We start from the raw sequence: 20949 nt of genomic DNA, 5'->3' as shown, positions 1-20949 counted from the left end.
TTCTTGCTAACGTTATTTCATTATTACTTCATAATAACCGCTATGTTTTACCTGCCTTTCACTTCATGTTCTCATCACATCTCCTGTTCGTTCTTCAGGTATCAAAACAAACACTTTGCAGAGCTGCTGTATAGGTATAACTCATGTTATTTAGGACTGAAGAGAAAGAAAGCCTGAGGCAAAGGGTCAGCCTAGAGAGCAGATGTCAAAGAACTCCTTTTCCTTGTTTCAGAAACAGAACTACATGTATTTTGTGTTCAAGAGTAACAGCAAAAGAAATCAGTCCTCAAATAAAATGATCTGAGGCAGATGAAGCTTTTCAACTTTTACAATACACCATTTAAATAACACGGGAAGGCAAAATCTGTCTCTTAATGTAGATGTTGTAATATTCTATTACATGAGCTTAGTTGCAGACTTTTAGTAGTCAAACACTGAGTTTACATTACTAATTTCTTTTTCTGAAGTAGATGTAGATTCCAGTCCTATGAGGGTGACGTGCTGTCCCTGATCGAGACATGATGAAGGAATTCACCATGGTGGCATTTTAATATTCTAGATTATAGAAGAAGATGCACATCTGCCAAATGAAAGCAAAAGGAAAAATATTGTTACTTCTTCTAAATCCCCTGAAAGCAGCTAGATTTTTAACTTATCCAAAGTGTAGAGAAGCACAGAACATCTTAAGAACTAGGGATGTGCACTCGTTTCATAGGAGAAAAGTCAGAGAAAAAAAACAGTGCATTTTCTTTTTAGTAGAGTAAGCCAGTTGCTTCCCTCTAACTTCACCCTCATGCAGGCACTTGCTTAAAAACTGCAGTTGTTTACAGTTACTGACTGTGAATTGTTTCCCTCATTTATTCTGGATAAATTTATTGTCTTAATGTGTTTTTCCTGCACAAAATCTGAACAAAACTTAAGGGTCCATAGTGCCACCTAATTATATCTTTTCTGCTGTCTCCACCAGCTCTTTAACTGCCTCTGCCCAGCTGGTGCTTTCACTGTAACTAGCAGCATGAGAATCTTGGACCTGGAATATGTAGAGATTTGCACCTTTGTGCAAATTTATGTATCTAAAGTGATGTTAGCTTGGATAGCTTCATGAGGGAGCAAAATGGTAGACAGCAAGGCTGTATGCAGCCTTACTCTAAATGTTTTGCTTTGAGTTCCACCTGATACAGGCACACTGTTGTGAGTATTCTGACAATCATAGAATCAAAAGCAGTGTGACCAATAGGTCAAGGGAGGTGATTCTGCCCCTCTACTCGGCTCTCGTGAGACCTCACCTGAAGTCTTGTGTTCAGTTCTGGAGTCCTCAGCACAGGAAGGACATGGAGCTGTTAGAGCGAGTCCAGAGGAGACCATGAAGATGATCTGAGGGCTGGAGCTTCTCCCATATGAGGACAGGCTTGTTTAGCCTAGAGAAGAGAAGGCACCAGAGAGACCTTAGAGCAGCCTTCAAGTACTGAAAGGGGGCCTACAGGAAAGGTGAGGAGGGGCTCTTTATCATGGAGGGCAGGGATAGGATGAGCGGGAATGGTTTTAAGCTGAAAGATGAGGTATTGGGAAGGAATATTCTGTTGAGAGGGTGGTGAGGCACTGGCACAGATTGCCCAGAGAAGTTGTGGCTGCCTCATCCCTGGAGGTGTTGAAGTCTGGATTAGATGGGGCTTTGCGCAACCTGATGCATTGGAAGGTGTCCCTGCCCGTTTGATTGTATCTAGATGATCTTTAAGGTCCCTTCTACCCCACATCATTCTGTGATTCTGTGAGAAGTTTGGGTTGGAAGGGACCTTTAAAGGTTGTCTAGTTCAACCCACCTGCAGTGAGCAGGGACATCTTCAACTCAGTCAGGTTACGTGGAGCCCCATCCAACCCAACCTTCAATGTTTCCAGGGGGATATATGGAATGTGTAGAGAGAGCCACTTGTGGAGGGAGAAGCTCTGACTCCTGAGTGTGTGAGGTGCCAGACAAATTGCTTGGCTCCAGCATAGCAAAGCCACTTCTGCTGCTCTGGGACTCCTGGTGCCAGGTGAGATGGTGCTGGACGGCCTGATCTGCGGAGTACCAGTGAGCCAGAAAGGGCTGTGCTGCAGAAGGTTGAATGACTGGCCTCCACCCAGGAGCATGAGATATTGAGGTGTCTCAGCTCCCTGACCTGCTGCTCTGCTGCTGCCCCATGCAGGACTGAGAGGCTGCGAGATTGCAGGTGAGGGGCAGGCATTCTCCTGGGGACATGTGGGGGCAATGACATTGTGTAACATGAAGAACTCAAATAAAAAGTGTCCCTAGATGTAGAGTGCCCATTTATAGTTTTCTGTAGCCTGCTGGCTCAATATGTGGCTAGAAAAAAGGGAGATGAACAAATGTTGCACGATACGAACAGCAGCTACAATTGGCTTACAAGAATTGTTCTGCTTCTGGCAGTCTGGATCATGAACTTCATCACATCCAAGAAATGTTAACAGCTCGGCCCCTCGGGCTTTAGCGGCTCTCTGTATCTTTGTGGGGTTTGTAAGTGACAGCTCTACCATCAGTATGCGGCTCCGATTCTGTGCAACTCAAACATGTGAGGGTTTCAGCCTAGTATTCTTTTGCAGAAACACCACGATGGTTATCTGAGTGACATTTTAATTTGATAATGAAAGCGCCATTAAATCAGAAAAGAGAAAACTGCTTGTGTCTGTGGCACAAGATAGTTTGTGCGACCACTGAGGTCATTTGAGAAAGGCCTGCTGTTGAAATAGTTCTACAGCTTTGCCAGCAATGACTCACCACCGTGGTGGCTGCAGAGAAATTCCAGTTGCTTTCTACTTGTTTTTGAAGGTTTTGGCATTCGGGATTTCTGTATGTTTCTTAAAGAGTAAAAACCCAGCAACACTGAAATCTGCTCGATAAAGATTAAGATTTCTCACACTATTTTATATTTTAAATGCTGCAACAGGCTATGGGCTGTACACATTGCCATCACTTTTGACTGAGGGGGAATTTTAGCACCACTAAAACCTTCTGTCTCCTCTGCCTCTTTCTAAAGAGGTCTTGGTTGGAGTCAGCACACAAATCATTCTGTGCAATTCTTCAGAACTCAGACTTCTAGGTGTTCACATCTTTGGTGCTTTCCTATCTCTCTCGTTTAGAGATACACATTATAATATCACCTTTGGAAACGAATCTCATGGATTTGGGTTGCGCTAGACGATGTCACCCCTGTATCTGACTCTCCATGTCTATATAATATATTTAGAGAAATCTAAACCTTGCTGTAAATACCTGACATTGTAGTCAATTCATTGTTCTGCCATCCTATAGATGAGGAGTTGTGATAGTGAAATACTACATATTTGACCAAAACTCTGCAGGAAATCTGCGGCAGAATTAGAATTTGGTCCAGGTTCTTATGCTTTTTCTGGCGCTTTTCATCTGCAAATATCTTAAGAAATTGAATACTTACAGTGACTTTTTATTTTCTCTGATTTATTTACTCTTCCAGCTGCTGAAGGTTTAGATTTTTATTCAGCAGAAATAGGTTTTATTTTTTAAGAACTCTAGATTTAGGAGGTTTTGCACTGGATCTGGCTAATTGTAGAATTAACTGTCCATCTATTTATCACCCCGCTGGAACTGGCTGGTGATCTTTCAGAAAGTGACCCCAGGACCAGTACAAGGATGGTTACTTCCATTTCAGCATGGAGTTACTGCCACTCAGATACATGATGTTGACAGCCAGGGTTCTGTTTGCATCACTGCTCACAATCCTTCCTGAACCCTGTCTTCAGCTCAGGGCTCCAATCACTTGGAATCTCATTACGTTTAGCAGTAGTTTACTGATTAATTGGTATGGGTGATGTACACGTTGGAGAACTGTGGGAAACAGAGCACGGTTGTGCCTTCTTCACAGCGATTTTTGTGGATCTGTACTGTCATCTTCATTTGACCCCTACTGTTGTTTGAAAGAAAAAAACCTTTCATGACTTCCCAACACAGTGGTGTAGCGAATACGGTATCGTTAATTGACTCTTCGTTCTAGTTAAAACTTGCACCTTCCACTGAATATTGAACATGGAATTGTAAATACACTCATTTTGAAGGATTATTAATAATTCTTATACTGTGACTGACATTAGGGTACCTAATGTTATTATGAAAGCACAGGTGAGTTAACTCCTGCAATCTGTTTGTGAAATGGATAAATATAAAAATTTTGCAGGTAGTGAATAGAGACACAAATAAAATTCAATGTCTTTTTCAGTTCCCTCAGTAGATCTATGGTAAAAGTATGTACTGGACTTAAATGTCTTTTCTTGAGTTTCTGGTCTTATTTCTGTACAAAAATGAAATGAAAAGAAAAAAACAAACCACTCTGTATTCTGAATTTGGCCCCAAAATCACTAGGCAGGCTGAATTAAGACACATCGCAACACAACAGCAGCAATGTCATCTGTTCCAAATACTGAAAGCGCTCATCCCTTGATGATAGCCTGCCAGAACTGCTCAGCAATTTGTTTCAAATGCTTGAAAGGTATTTTCTAAATAATCTTCTAAATAATACTTTTCTATAATTTTAACTTTGATCATCCTTTAGAAAAATACCCAAATCAAAGTGGTGGTTATGTTTTCTGCCTTTTGAAAGGCTGAAGCCTAAAATGATGTCTTGATATTTTTCTTCCATGAGCTTTACCTTCCTAGGTATAAAAACCTTTCAGCGAAAGTAGTGGTTTAGTGGTATTTCAGGTTGTTCTCTGGTGATGCTAGATTACAACAAATAAATACCTGTCTGTATTTACTGTTATTCCCCACAGCTGTTTTGGAGAAAAAATAGGAAAAAATAACTTGGTTGATTGCAAAAATCAGTTCATAGCCAGTGAAGTCCTAACTTTCTACTTGTTTTTTCACAGGCCTCCAGAACTGGCATCCAAGTATGCAAATTTCTCCGAGGGAGCGTGCAAGCCTGGTTATGCATCAGCGCTCATGACTGTCATCTTTCCAAAGTAAGTAATTACTGAGTTTTTTTTTCCCCTCTTCCTGTGATGACTTTACATCCTTCAAGGTGGGTGATCCGCAGAGATTATCTTGAAAAACATCATTTCTCTGTCACTTGATTGGTTCACTCGGTGTTGAAATTCTGGGCTGTTTGTGTGGTCAGCGGCAATGGCTTAATTGGTTTTAGTCTCGCTAGAAGCCTGCTCAAAGAGCAGAGAGTTCTGTGTGTTGACTAATAAAACAAATCATATTGTCAGTGCATGATACAGATGTGTGGTCAAGCTCACCGCTCGTACCAGATGATCTCATCCCTAAGAAGGTTAGGTCACAAAGTGACAGATTAAGTCATCTGGAGTAGTTAAATGTGGTCTTTTTTTTAACTTGAGACAACAAGATAAAGCATCTCTCAAGTTCCAAAGGCTTTCTAGTAGTCTTTTCCAAAGAGTCTAAGACACGATAGCAAATTGTGCATCTTCTCGTGTTGAGAAGTTATTGTTAGCTGAAATATTACCAGTTTCTTCAGGGTTTGTTTCCCTCTGAAAGGGTGGGAGGTTGCAGTACAGTTTGGTAGCTCTCAGAAACGAGGAATGTAATCATAACAGATCAGCCAGAACTTATCTTTAAATTTGGCTTATGGCTTTCTCTAATGCACCATGTGGCTTCTGCGTGTCAAGGAGTTTGTAGAATTGCTGGAAGACGGTTCAGAAGATAGATTGGCAAGAACATTATGCTTCTGAGCCTCAAGGATCTGAGTTTGGTTCATTGAATGGAAAATTTGACCAAACGGTTATTTGACCTTTGTACAAGCTTCTACTGCATGTGGAAAAGATGCTCTAGTTCAGCGATCTCTTTGGCAGAAGAGGTTGTGGACTTTTTAACACAACTGGTACGTTTCTAAAAGATTTATTTCTTTTGAGGAGGGAACTTCCATGATTTGCACGTATAGAGGTTAGGCTGGGTGACCAAACCTGAAACTGGGGCTATCTTCATTCTTTATCTTTATTGGCAAACATGGTATCTGCAAGCTTTAAGAATGAAAAATAAAAGTCTGCTGTTGCCTTGTAACCAGCAGATACTGCAGCCAGGCCTTAAAAACAAGATGTTAAGTGTTGAGACTATGTTCTCCACTACCAGTGTAAAACAGACAGTTATCAGTATTGTCTTCTGTGTGAATTTTGGAACTCTGGTTAGATTATAAATGCCTGCTAGAACCAAAGGTAGATATGTTATCATCCTCCTCTTTTAAGAACTTTGAGGGATTTAAGCTATGTTTGTGTTCATGTTAAGTGTAGATAGTACAGACCAGGAATACAAAATGATATAATTATGAAAGATGTCTGAAGCAAAAGCTTTCCTTTCTTTATACAGCTAAAACCTAACTGCTCTTTCCTAGGCGTGGCTGTTGTTACATGTTGATTCTGCAGTGTTAAATTATATACCCTAAAGAAGGAAGGCTGTTTAGTATGTTTATTAAGGCCAGAAAAATGCCATTAATGGTCCTGTATCCTGATTTGTTTCACAACACGGGACATGAGGTTTTCTTCCAGCAAATTCATCATGGATTGTGACCTAGTTAGCTTGATTTAAAGATTTCAGTTGATGGAGAATCTGGTCAAAATTTGCGACATTATTCCTATGAATAAACTCACTATTGAAAAAGTATTATTTTAATTTAAAATTTAATTAAGGATGTGGCTTCAAGAAGGAGGGGGTTTTGCCTGTTAGGATCCAAAGTTTATTATTCTCTCACTCAGCAGCTACTTACAGGTTGCTGTTCAGTCCCCTTCTCCCAGTAGCTAACTGCATTCAACTACTGCCATGCAAAGAGGTAGTAACTTGTCTCCAGTCCAACTAGGTGGTTGTTCTCCATGCGTTGAAAGTTCATGCTCATAGTTCTAAAGACAGCATCTTGCTGAGGATTTCTAATCAGTTGCTTCTCTAACATGAAGCCTAAACCTTACTGAGGTTGACATCTTTTTCCAGGATGTGCTGTTATTCTTTATTAATTAAATTCAATGTGGACTGAATGATTTCCAGAGGTTCTTTCCAACCCTGACTATTCTGTGATTATTTTACTTAGGATTGGTGTAAGGATGGCTGCTCAGTAGTTCTGCAAAGAATTCTATGCTGCACTTAAGATTCTTTATCTTCTGAAACTTCTCTCATACTCCAAGAACTATGCAAAGTTAGTATTACAAGCCAGGTATCATAATTTAATATTTAATTTAATGTATCATAATTTAATGTTTAAGAAAACTTAAAGCCAAATTAGCTCGTCTGTGATTTAAGAGTTTGAGTTGCGTGATTTCTTTTATTATAGCTTTTGTTTTCGGTTGTTTGTATCATTAGGAAAACATCATTTCTGCAACTGACATTTTTCAGGCTTGGTCTTCGCTCTAGAATGTGTGGGTTTGTTGGGTTTTTTTATTATTTGGATAAAGTTGGCTTGGCTGTTTTCAAGCATGAATAAAATGAATAAATGTTTTCCCATTCTGAAGGTTCCTGACTTTTTAGTGCAGTTTTAAATGTAAATAGGCAAAATATGATGGAAATAGTTGAGATAGAATGAATATTTTTCAGAGGATGTAACTCTTCTTGGTAAGTGCTTCTTTAATGTGAGTTCAGACTTTACGAAGAATAAGCAAGTGCTAAATGGACTAAAGGGCACTGCCGTGAGGAACCTCAAAATGTGGTTACTGATAAGAAAAGAGTAGGTAGGTTGGGTTTTATTAGGTTTTCAGTTGATTAATTCTCATTCTAGCAATATTGGAAGCCTTCATCAATAATCCTAGCTGGAAAAAATCCTAGGTTAAGTGTGTAGATGATGCAGTTATTGGAGTGTATAAATAAAGGACTGGTTGCTTTCAGAGAACAATCTGGATTGCCTGATTTAAATGGCCACAGTCCAACAAAATGTATGTGAATACATCCAATATGAAGTAAGACATCTGGGAAGAACAAATGCGGGTTGTACCTTCAAGACAGAAAAACTTTCCCTTGGAAACAGGCATAGAGAAAGCTTCATATAATCTCAACAAAATATCGTAGCTGAGATGCTCTTTCAAGTTGATGTGTACACACATAACGTTGAGAAATTTCGTGTGTAGTGCTGACCTGAAATTAAAAACACACACACAAACTAAATCACCATGACCCAAGACTTTTAGATTAGTGTCCAGTTTTGATAGTGAAAGCCCAAGAAGGGAGAGGAAATAAGAGATTGAAGGAAAGCCACAAAAATGAACAAGGATTGGCTGAAATAGTAAAGTAAACAAGGCTCCTGGAAATAAGTCATCTTTCTGAAGCAGGAGTTGTATCCAAATGAGCAGAATAGGAAAGAGAGTTAACTTTGGCAAGTAAAATATAAACCATAATGTGGTAGGCCAAAAAAATATTGAGAAACAACTTTATAAAGGCATTAAAAAAGATATATATATGAACCCGTTTGTCTAACTGTCAAAAGCAGAAAGCCTGCCAGGGACCCCAGAGGGCTGATAGATGATATTAATAGTACATGTGAGCTCAGGGAAGGTAAAGGCATAGCAGAGAAGTTATTTGCATTGCTATTGACAGGAGCACGGTTCCCACATGGAGCCTTCCTTTCCTGGGGGACAAGCTGGGGGAAGCTGACAGAAGGTTGATGTTTTAGAGCAATTCAGCACAATGAATTGCTAGGAAAAGTTCTCACTTTGTGAAGAACTCAGTGGTGAAGTTGCTGAGTTACACTTGGTTGTGTATAATCGTTGCTTAAATTGGCCTTAGAGTGGAAGAATGAAAAGCCGTAAACGTGTCAGGCTTTTCAAGAGGGGCCCGTGGAGTGTTTGGGAAACTGGAAACTAATAGTGAGCCTGGTCTATGTATTAGGTACTCTGGTAGAAACTACAAAAAAAGAACAGGATTAGTGTTTGTTCACGGGAATAAATGCAATGATAGAGAGGAGTCGAGTTGTCGTCTGCAGCAGGAAGTCCTGTAAATTTATGGTGCCCTGTAAGACTGCTCAAGTCTTATGAGGAGCGACTGAAGGAACTGAGGTTATTTAGCTTGGAGAAGAGGAGGCTGAGGGGAGACCTCATTGCTCTCTACAATTCCCTGAAAGGTTGTAGCAAGATGGGTGTTGATCTCTTCTCCCAAGTAGCAAGTGGTAGGAGGAGAGGAAATGGCCTCAAGTTGCACCAGGGGAGGTTCAGATTGGACATTAGGAAAAATTTATTTACTGAAAGAGTTGTGAAACATTGGAACAGGCTGCCCAGGGCAGTGGTGAGGTCTCCTTCCCTGGAGGTGCTCAAAAAGCATGTAGATGTGGCACTTCGTGACATGGTTTAGTAGGCATGGTGGTGGTGGGGTGATGGTTGGACTGGATGATCTTAGAGGTCTTTTCCAACCTTAATGATTCTATGTTGTTTGAATGAGAGGATGAGCATTTAATAAAGGTGATTGAACTAGTACAATATGTCTGTAGTTCTTTAAAAACAACCACCAAACAAAAAGTACCCCCCATAAAACAAAACAAGCAAAACCAAAACAAACGAACAAAAGCCAACCAAAAAAACCCCAAACAAACTTTTGGTGCTTCAAAGACTTTTGGGAAATTAAACTGGTCTAATCCTGTAGTGCTTGGGTAGTGACTAGGTAAAGGTTAGAAACTGTATTAAAAAAAAAAAAAAAAAAGCAAGAAGATTGGACAATACACAGGGGCATTACCCCGGGAGTCCTCTAGAGAACGTGTGCTGGGATCTCTGCTGTTCAAGTGCTCAAAAGCTGTCTGGGACAGAAGATGAATATTAAAGCATGACACACTTTTCCAAGTAGCATGACCAAAAGCTGACTGAGAGGAATGTCAGAGGGATCTCACAGCACTAATGGGGCAATAAAATAGCAGAAATTCAGTCCTGATAGATGTAAGGGGGTGTTTGTTGAGGAGATTGGTCTGACAGCATATACCTCATGGTGGACAGAATTTTGCCTTGCAAATTGGGAAAGAGATCTTGGAATGAGAATTGTAGTTGGAGGGGACCTACAAGGATCACTGACTCCAACTTCTGTCCCTGCATAGGACAACCCCAACATTCACACCGTGTATCTGAGGGAGTTGTCCAAATGCTTCTTGAATATTGTCAGGCTTGGCACCGTGACTGCTTCCCTGGGAGCTGTTCCAGTGCTCCACCACCCACTGGGTGAAGAACCTTTTCCTAATATCCAACCTAAACCTCCCCTGGCACGTCTTCCTGCCATTCCCTCAGATCCTATAATTGGTCGACAGAGAGAGAGAAGAGATCAGTGTCTGCTCCTCCTCCTCCCTTGTGAGGAAGCTGTAGACTGCAATGAGGTCTCCCCTCTGTTTCCTCTTCTCCTGGCTGAACAGAAGGAAATGGCAAGGGTGTTTTGATAAAACAGTATGAGTAGGCCAGTGAATTAGATGACTATGCGCGGTAAATTTGGCTGTTTTTAGTAGGTCTGAGAACACCTACAAGTCTGGAGCTAATGCTTTGACCTTTTTGTAGAAGGCACTAACTGGTGTTTGCTGCGGTAACACTGCAGTCTCCTGCGTGTCTGGCCTTACTGTGGAAATGATGCTGCCTGAGTACAGTCCTTTCTATGTCCTATTCTTTATCAAATGAGAATGGAGACCTCTGCCCACAGTTTGTGGCTGACATGCCAGCCTGGGACCGTTCAGCTACTGACAATTTTCCAACCGCAAGCTCTTGTAAGTTGGCAGCAAATACTAGAAATTAGAGGAGGTGGTAAATAGAGAGGGAATGTCTGCCGACTTGTGAATCTGTGTTTGGTAAGAGAACACAGGGAATGAAGTATTTAAAGAAAGATTAAAAGTATCTGAAAGGATTTCAAAGTAAGGGGAAAAGTTTTGCACACAAGAAATCTATAGCTGTTGTGACCAAAATAGTGAATTTAACATTTGTGACTCAGATAAGACTATTTTTAGCACCAAGGATATTATCGTAAACGTCTCTTTCTAGTTAATTGGTGCTAAGAAACAGTCTTATATGATTCACAAACTTCTTTAAGTTCAGAGACAAAATCAGTTTGTTTTGTTTGATTATTCTGGTGCAAACCTTCTATCGATTAGCAACCAGCATTTTCTTCACAGTCATCCTTTTTTTTGCTTATTTTTCAATACCGCAGCCTGCTCTCCACTCTGAGGAAAACCAGCTCTCCTGTAAACTCCTCTGGGTTTAAATTTTCATGCTGAATTCTTTCTTTGTACATAAAATTGAACATTTTTTAAGCTTTCATATCAGCAGAGAATGCATGACACGGATTTATGCCAGCCATAGAAATTTCAGAGGCTTTCTTCTCGAGGCATTGTTCTGTGTTTTTTTCCTGATCTTTAGTTCCCCCTCAATATTGTAGGTCGTAGACGCATGTGATTTTTCTCCTCTTCCACGGTAGTTGTGTATAGCTTGGGTGGCTCCAGAAGGCCTTTCTCTAGAGTGAACTCCTGTCTCCTTGATACCAGAGCCTGGCAAAAATGTCTCTGCCGTTGCTGTCTTGCAGGTATAGTTTATGCAGTTTTTATACTTTGAGAAAAAACATCATTCTTATGTGGTTTTTTTATGTGCAAATGGGGATGGGGGCTTCACGTGGAGCTGGAGCTTTAGCAAGAGCCTCAGTAGGAGTCAAGATAATTTACAAATGTGATTTCCTCATCCCAAATGCTTCCCCATTCGTTTCCATATCCCCTTCCAGGAAGGTGTGCCTCTTATAATAGGCACACAAGAGCATCTTTGCATTTCATACCTTCCTGCTTTGTTACTTAGGTATTCAAAAAGAATATTTTAAAAGAGAATTTTTAACCCTCTGCTTAGAACTGACTTTATTTGTGTTTGGCTGTCTCAGTGCCTCATGAATTCCTGCCATACCCAGCATGGGCTTGTGCTGAAGTGACAGAGCAGAGCATGAGCTCAGTGCGTAGAGACTGTCAGCACCAGTGAGGGCTGCTTCCTTTCTGATTAACTATTTAAGGAGCACAGAGGAAGCCAAAGGATGGCAGCTTCATGTGATACATGAGAGCTCACTGCAGAAATAGGCTCGATAATTGGTTTGCCACTGATTCCTATGGGAATTCAGAACTAGTCTCTGACTGTAGCGTGATCCATCTGATGTATATTTTTGCAGTCTCTTCAGGTGCAGTGGGTAGTATCTCTTAATTTGTTAAGATATGTAGAATTGTGTATGTATGCTGATATAGTGGAGGATTTTTGTCTTTTAAATAAATGTACAATGTCCATCTCTTTTTGAAATACACCAAAGCGGTTAATTTTATTAATTTGAACTATGAAATCCGCTTGTGTCCAATGAAAGAGTGGATACTTCTCAAGGCTTACACTGAAGTCAGTGTCCCTGTGTCCCAGGTGCTGCTGTGAGAAAGACTTCCTGCTTCCCTTCAAAATGAGATGCTCCTGTTCTAGGGATGAAGAATACTCAAGCACCCATCCCGTCCTTAAGTCTCTTGCTTTGCACTCATGCATTCAGGAACAGCATACGATGATGATGGAGATTATTTCAGAGTTCAAAGTTACATTTTGTGTCCCAGTAACTGCCATAATCACAGCTCTGTGAGGAAATTAGTACATGCCAGTAGCCAAAAAGGTATCTGGGGCTGTGGGAGCGCTGACCTGAAGTCTATATCACAACTCCTCTCAGACACTGTATCTTACTTATTCAGCCTGCCCCCACAGCACAGATGAAGGAAATATTTGCTGTTGCATTATTGAGGTTTGATTTCTCAGGGACAAGTTGATGCAGGTGTATTTTCTCTTGGATGGTGCTGAGCATAATTAGCTTACTCGAGTTCCTTGGTTATTCTGGCTAAAGCAGTTTGGCACTTGCTGGACAGAAGAGGAGGGATGAAAGAAGAATTGATGAGTGCCCTCGTTGCTTAAGCCATTAGTGTTTCTCCTTTCTCCAAGCTGTTAAGTACCTTGTGCCAGGGGCATCGGAGCACGCTGCTGCTCATGTTTACCTCCTCTCTCCCCCTTACTCTGTGTTTTGTTAGTGTGTTGGTTTATATACAATTTGAAGGCACTTACAAAGAGGATGGTTTTAAAAAAAAAGTATATGTTAATGTAGATTTTGAGTGACAGAATTGGGTCAGAATATACAACACACATAATTCCTATGTTTGTTTTATTGTCACATGCTCATTTGAGAGACTTAAATCTCTCACACTTCTGCCTAAAGGTGAAAAGTCTGTTATCTCACAAAATATTTTGCCACAGCTGGTTGTACTTCAGTGAACATACAGCACAGTCTGTTAGCAGACATTTGCTTTTAATGTTCATACTCAGATTGTCGTCTGAATTGTTGTTGCTATTTATAAAGGGGGCAATTGGATTGCCCTTCACAGCACCCTGACTGCCTCGGTCCCTTCCACCTGCCTTATCTGCAGGAGAAAGCTGGGATTAAGAAGCAACATTTGAAAACTCAATTTTTAAATTGAGTTTAAAAACTCAGGTTGAGTGTTGCAGCCCTCTGGTACCGAAGGAGCGGTGACCAAAGCTCTGTTTGAAGTGTGGTTGAATAACTAATTTCTCTGCGACAGATTCCTTGCATTCATTTTTCTTGGAGAGACCAATGATCGGGAATGTAATTCCAGAGATGAGCAGATGAAACTGTACACAGAACTTTGTTGCTAGCTCTTAAATTAATTGCACCGATTACCCAGCTGGAGCTCCTATTTCCAAATAAACTTCAATGGCAACAGCTCGTTTCTTCACTTCTGGCAGCCTCTGACGATGTGCACGTGCTGCTGCAGTCACATTGAAATAGATATGGCGTAATGGAAGAGTAGATTTGAGGAAAAAAATGCAAACCTCAGGTTCTGTCTCTGCATCCCCTTTTTTTCATGGCCCTGTTAGATTAGGGAGTTCATGCTGCCCTCGGTGCTTCTCTATTCCCTGAGCGAGCGTAGCTGCCCGCAGACAGTGCAATCAACTGGGTAAAATAATCCTTGTGCCCAAACATCAGTTTTCCCTCCCCCATCCATCTAGTCATTACGTGCAAGATTATTTTTAATCTTAATCAGTTCACTGATCCAGTTTATGGAATTACTAAATCATTATATAAACCCTGCTAAAGGTGCAGCTTGGGACTGAAGAGCTAAGGTGATGGGACTGTAAACACTCCCTAAGCCAGCCTGGGCACCAGGACAGAGGTATTGCTCAGGACAGTGGGAACTGCAGTTCTCACCTGCAGTTCATGTAGATTATTCTCTCTATCCTGTGCTGACCTCTTAATGTTTAAAAAACTGTGCAAAGTAGTACATGCAATTCTTGTGTGCTGATCATGATGATAGGTTCTGCATCAGAGCCATTTTTGGAGCTGAAATCTTTCATGCTTAACCTCTCTCAAGAGTTTAAAAACAAAAGTATGTGAACCATGTGATGTGCGGGCTTTGTGCCTGAAAAGTTTGTCTTCAGATTCCTTTTCGTGACTTCTGAATTAAGTGAGACTGTTAGATGAAAGCTGGAATATGGGCTCATGGACCTTACTGAGCATCTGCCTTTCTGGCTTCAAAAAAGGTGCAGAGCATATGAGCACTCACGCTGCATCTTATGCCAGAGTGGGAACAGGACAGGGGTTTTTGTTTTGGTTTTGGGTTTTTTTTTTTTGTTTTCCAGAATACTATAGTTATTCCTAAATTGTGAACTTCAACCAAAAGAAGGGACATGTTTTCAAATGTACAAATGTATTTGCGTGAGCATGATGACTGTAATAGAAACAATGAACTTAGTCCATGCCACCAAATAAGCGTATTTTATTGTGCATGTGTGTTCGGGCTCTGTTGCTGTGGCGCATCTGCTCTAAAGCTATGCCAATAAGAGCATTTAACTTTCAGGAAGAATCTTGCAGCAAAGATTGCTTGGGGGTCTAAAGGCATTTGAGTGAATGAAAAATATCAGTGAGCATGAATGGTAAGCAGTATATGTACTATTACTGTGGGTTCGAAGTGCACATCTTTCCTTTTCCTCAAATCCCCCCGAGATAGCGGGTTTGGGTATCTCTCGTGTTATTAAAACTCTGACTTTGGTTCTGTGAAGGTTCATCTTTATTGGCCCAGCCAATCGTTGCTCCAGAGACCCAAGAAGTTCCCTGGTGTCTCTGAGGCACCGTCTGTCACCAGTGAGTTCCTCTTGCCGTGGAAAACCATGTGGCTTCCCTCACAGTGAATTGTGTTCAAAAGTGGATGATTGTTCCTTCTGAGCTTCCTGCTTGTTGTCTTCATTGAGTTTGCTATCTTTGGGTAGATTTCAAGTCAATTTATTTTCCTTTCCTACCTTTCCTTCCTCCTCTCTTACTGTCACACTTTGTTCTATTATTGAAACATTTCAGAAGCATCAGAATGTGGAAATGCTTTCACCGAGCCAATGGGCATTGACTAAGAGTATGGATGAAAAGCGAGTCTGATAATTTATGCAAGATTATTAGGCCAAATTAGAAGCAGTCTGGGGACTGCTCCAAGTCTACATTATACTCCGAGTCTACATTAGGCAAATGAAGGTAAAAACTGTGACGATTAAAAATTCTCTTTGTAGCAACATGAAAAGTCACTTGAGAATGTTGTTCAGATAACATGGTAGAAGCTCTGACTCCACTGCATTGTGAACAGAGTAAGCTGCTTTGGCAATGGTTTTCTTTTACTATAACTCTGAGCTAACCACGCAGCAAAATAAAATCCATAAATCAGTTGCTGAGTCCTGTACTAGAATCATAGAATGGTTTGGGGTGGAGGAACCTTAAAGATCATCCAGTTCCAACCCTGCTGCTGTGGGCGGGGACACCTCCCACTGGATCAGGTTGCTCAAAGCCTCATCCAACCTGGCCTTGAACACCTCCAGGGATGAGGCAGCCACGACTTCTCTGGGCAACGTCAGCCAGTGCCTCGTACCCTCACAGTAAAGAATTTCTTCCTAATATCTCATCTAAATCTCACCTTTTTCAGTTGAATACTGTTCTCCCTCATCCTATCCCTGCACTCCCTGATCAAGAGCCCCTCCCCAGCTTTCCTGTAGCACCTTTCAGTACTAGAAAGCTGCTATAAGGTCTCCCCAGAGCCTCCTCTTCTCCAGGCTAATCAAACCCAACTCTCTCAGCCTGTCCTCGTAGGGGATATATAAATACTATAGAAGCAATTCTTTAACTGTTGCAATAGTGTCAGGGATCACAGTAGTTTGAAGTAGGTGAAGTTCCTGCGGTTTCCAAAGGACTGGTTCGACCAACCCAAATCCCTTGTAATGCTGGAAACCAAGGCAAGAGCATTAACTACATATTGCAGTGAAGCCTCTGCAATGAGAGGGCATAGTTTGCAATTGTAACTCAGTACGTGCTTTATTTCTGCTTCTATTTTGCTAAATTTGGAAGATGTAGAAATTCAGAAAAAAGCTGTTTCTTTTTAGTGTAATCAGCCATTCCTTTAAGAATGATCATGACTATTTTTATCCTCAGGCACTTTGAGTCATTGATTTACTTGCCCGGCAACGTTCTGTGTGAAAGTCAGGGCTGTCACTTGCTCCAGTATCCAGCTTGTAAACCAGAAAAAACTGTCCAGCTCTCTGAAGAAAAGTGTTTCATTGTGATTTTCCTGAAAATCATTGCATCTGCCATGCTAATTTGTTATTCTTCCAAGCTTGAACAGCTGATGTAAGCGTCAGGATTGTGTACGTTTCAAATAACACGTCCTGTACTGTTCTCGGAAAAAAGGGAAAAAAAAATAGATTTGAGAGGTTTATATGTTTTCCCCTTTCTAAATGGCTATTTGTGTCACACCAGTGTTAGCGTGTTCTTAATCTGTTTATCAGCTGTACCAGCCTGGGTTCATGTGCACACCAGGGCGTAGCTAGGAATAGATGCAGAATTGCGCTGCTGAAAGTGATGTCAGTGTGGTAAAGAGATTCCTGGGAAATGAATTAATTTATCTGGGAATGAAACAGGTTAAAATATCTGTGACCTTCTGTGCCATCTCAGAGGGCCTGAAACCAGAAGGATACATAAATGTGTCCGTGCACAGACCCACAGTGCTTTACCTATATTGCTTTCTCAAATCAAAGGGAGTCTGTAATGTGCTTTTACTTCGGACCAGCCTCCGTTCTGGAATCTCTGCTGTCTTTAATGTAAGCTGGTGCTGACTTAGCCACCAGAAAAGTTTGTTTCTGAGCTTGGATCTTTTTTCTTTTTTTTATTACACAAGGTTTGCACAGAGAGCAAAAACTGTTCCAAATATAAACAGTTCCCATGAATGCTTTGGGGAAGGTGGAATAGTGTTAAATCAGTTAAAAATGCCCAGCAAGGGGAAGCTGGGACACAGAATCGTAGAATCATAGAATGCTTTGGGTTGCAAGGGACCTTTACAGGTCATCCCGTCCAACCCCCCTGCAGGAGCAGGGACAGCTTTATCTCCATCAGAGCCCCATCCAACCTGGCCTTGAATGCTTCCAGGGATGGGGCCTCCACCACCTCTCTGGGCAACCTGTGCCAGTGTCTCACGACCCTAATTGTAAAAAATTTCTTCCTTATATCCAATCTAAATCTCCCCTCCATTAGTTAAAAACCATTACTCCTTTTCCTGTCACAACAGGCCTTGCTAAAGAGCCCCTGTAGCCCCTTTCAGTAGTGGAAGCTGCTATAAGTTCTCCTCGCAGCTTTCTTCTCCAGGCTGAACAACCCCAATGCTCCCAGCCTGTCCTCGTATGGGAGGTGCTCCAGCCCTTGGATCATTTCCATGGCTTCCTCTGGACCTGGTCAAACAACTCCATGTCCTCCTTGTGCTGATGCTTCCCCTGTCCCTGCAGCCATCGCTGGGGTCTGTGATGTGCTGACACGGCCTGGCCAGGCACTGCAGCGTGAGCACATCCGTACAACAGCGGCTGTTGTGGTGGGAGAGTGTCTGGCTCCAGTTTGGAATGAAAACGCCAACTTCGGAATGATCTCGAGGACGTTCAAAGCCATAGCAGATGAATTAAGGATAAGTAGCACAGCATAGATCTGTTCTGCAAGTCTTGTTTATAGCTTAAGAATTTGTTTGCAAAAGTGTGACCTGATGGATAGGTAGGTGTTTACAGCTCTGGTACACAGCTCTGGGCAGTCTTAACATAACCTGTGGCAAAACAGGCAACTCCTTAGAGCCAGAGTGGCCAGCTCTTTTTGCTTTGGATTTATTTCTTAAACAGTGTCTGTGGAGTTCAGGCATCTGCAGAGGAAGATAATTGTCTTCAGGCTCTGATTAAACAGACCAGCACGCAGTCCATCGTTGCTGGGCTTGTTCCTGCTGCTTTTGGAATGGTTGAGAAGGGATGTCCAGAATCTGAAGGAGGCAAAGTATGCTTACAGGTCCTTGTTTAAGTAAAGAAATCTAAAATTAGAAAACCACAAACTTTCTCTGTTTTTTTTCCTATTGGGGATTTTAGTCAGCACATGTAGCAGGTATTTCTTCTCCTTTGGACAGATCTGATCTCATGGGTAGTAATAACTATTTATGGAACAACAGGATACTGAACAGTTTATAAACAGTTGGCTTGTTTACTTCTGCTCTATGACTGCTCATTTCACAGAGGGGTTTCCTCATCTACCCAAGGTAAAGAAACTTGACTGAGTAGACACGTCTGTAAAGAAGCAGTTGGCCTTGCTCTGCCATAGTGTCCTGGCAGAAGGTCTGTCTTGCTCAGCCAGCAAAATTTTCCACCTGTGCTCAGTAAGGAAGGTATTTTAGCAGGAAAGTAGTCGTCTTGTATTTTCGACGAGGAAAGGAGGAACTATTCTGTTTTATTCCTTCTAGGTCTGGCATCTGCTGCTCATGCAGGGGTGTGCGTTTGCAGTGCTGATCTCCTGTCTCCACTCCGAGAAGCAGATTCTTCATTACTGCATTGTTAGGATTTGCTGTAGCTGGGGGACTCCTAAAAGATGTCCAGACAGGAAAGAAGAGGAAATAGGGCTAATAGTTTGGGTATTTTTTTTTTCTCTTCATATTAGGAGGACTTGATTTCCAGTGTTTTAAATCTCTTGTGGGTTGCTGGACATAAAACACAGAGGGGAAGCAGCACTTCATTCTATATAATTAGCTGCCAGGCACTGCAGTCTCTGAGAAGGAAGGAACAGTGATGATTTCAGGCCATCCAGGAGGAAGAGGAGAGAAATGCTGTGAAACAAGCTGTGTCTGGAGTGCTCTAAGATACAGAAGAATTCACTCAGAAATTCAGAACTGTGTGAGATTTGCAGTGCTGGTTGTTGCACGTTCTGTCTCCAGCTGAGCAGTGGCTGTGTGATGATGAACTGCTGAGATGTTTTGACAGATGCCAGTCAGATGGATGTTTTTGACAGATTTCTTGTAATGATTAATGTCGCTCTAAGCAGTCGTTTTGTGCTTCTACATGTTTGTTTTCGTTCTTCTCCTATTTGTTTCCCTTTCACGGCAGTGCCCAGCACACTATAATGAGATTCAGGAAGCTGGAATCACTCTCAATTAGTGAGGCTACTGTAAATATTTTCATTGACAGAGCTGTCTTTATTCAGTTAAGATCTCAAAATATTTGAATGTTATTTTATGATAAACAGAAGATCCAGTAATTCAAATAAAGTGATACCAGGAGGGCAGTTTATTCTGAGATAATCCTGTCTTTAGCTAATCTAAAGAAATTGTGCTCTTTGAAGATGCAAGAACCTCAATAAAGGGCAGAGGAGATGTGAGAAGCGTGAGAGGAAATGGAAAAGGTTTGCACAGACAAAATAATTTGTTACTGGATCTAACTTTGTTTAGCATCTGACTTGATCTTTGTTTGTCTGGCCTATCTAGAAGTGCACAAGGCAGTGTTGCTTGCAGAAACTGCGTAATAATCAGAGTTGCCTGTATCTGGAAAACGTGAAACAGCCATCACTGACAAGACCTTCTTCTGCCTTGGTGGGTAGATGATATAAGACATCTGGCCTAGGAAAAGCCCTCAGCCACTTGTTCACAATGACCACTCTGTGGCCGTTAAGGACCCAAAAATGAACTAGAAAAATCAATAAGGACCAAGGCATTTAAGGATTTTCTAGAGCAGTGAGAATCTCTCACTTCTATTTCTTTAGCATAGCACTGACTTTCAGCTGCTACTGAGTTTTCTTCCTAATACCTAAGACCAGGCATGTCAGCCTTTCTAAATAGTTAGACATGCAAGAGTGGAGGTTTCCAGGCTTGTCCAACTTTGCACATATTGAGAGTGTTGGTCTGCTATGTTTTATTTTGGCTTGGAGGTTTTTGTTGTAAATTATAATGCACTGTGTACTTGTCAGACCACAAAACAAAATTAAAGAAAAAAACAAACCTATTTCTCTAGAAAATCACAGTTTAAGTTCTTGATCACTAGCTTGGAAATAGCTACGAAACCAAAGAATAAAATTAACCAAATGTAAACTTCTGAATACACCGGGCATAGACCTCTTAATTTCATTGGCTGACGGAAGATTTTGGAGGCTTGTCTTGACTGTGGAACCCCAGTGTCAACTCTACAATACTCTTAACTCCATAATCCTCCTTTTCAGAACATTCCTAGAGGACAAGATGCTTGTTCCCAGTCTTCTGTGCCACAGCTGTGGGCTGGTTCCTCTCTCATGCAAGACAATCACTTCCCCCTCTCTCCTGTTTGTCCTGAGTTCACCTCTTGGTTCCATCTGCCTTCCATGTGGATGGATTGCACGCATGTGCGTGACTCTCCTATATCCTTCTTGGGCTACATCTCTATTTACTTTTTTTTATAAATAAAATGGTAACCATTGTTGTTTACAGCATTTTTAGGACTTCTACAGCACTTCATAAATCCTGTATCTGGAAGGAGTATAGTGTGCGTACGTCCTAGTCGTGCTGCTTCCTAGCTGAGCTTAGCTGTCTGTGGTCTTCCCAAAAGCACAGGAGTAGTACAGCTGAAAACCTGAGAGAGGTCTTTCTTCTCAACTTTTTTATTGGAGTTTTGGATCTCCAG

General features: G+C 41.4%; 1 protein-coding gene across 7 annotated transcripts in view; it reads left to right on the top strand.

Moving 5' to 3' along the window:
- The window catches only part of ST3GAL3 (ST3 beta-galactoside alpha-2,3-sialyltransferase 3), a 210938-nt gene that overhangs the window by 82217 nt on the left and 107772 nt on the right, over positions 1–20949 (top strand). For all 7 annotated transcript variants that reach the window (XM_054073724.1, XM_054073727.1, XM_054073722.1 and 4 more), the window contains one exon: positions 4897–4989. In XM_054073724.1, coding sequence (XP_053929699.1) covers positions 4897–4989 — 93 coding nt within the window. The remainder of the gene's footprint in view (positions 1–4896; positions 4990–20949) is intronic.

This window comes from Cuculus canorus, chromosome 8, assembly GCF_017976375.1.
Source record: "Cuculus canorus isolate bCucCan1 chromosome 8, bCucCan1.pri, whole genome shotgun sequence".
Classification (NCBI taxonomy): Eukaryota; Metazoa; Chordata; class Aves; order Cuculiformes; family Cuculidae; genus Cuculus; species Cuculus canorus.
This window is presented reverse-complemented; position numbering and strand designations above follow the sequence as displayed.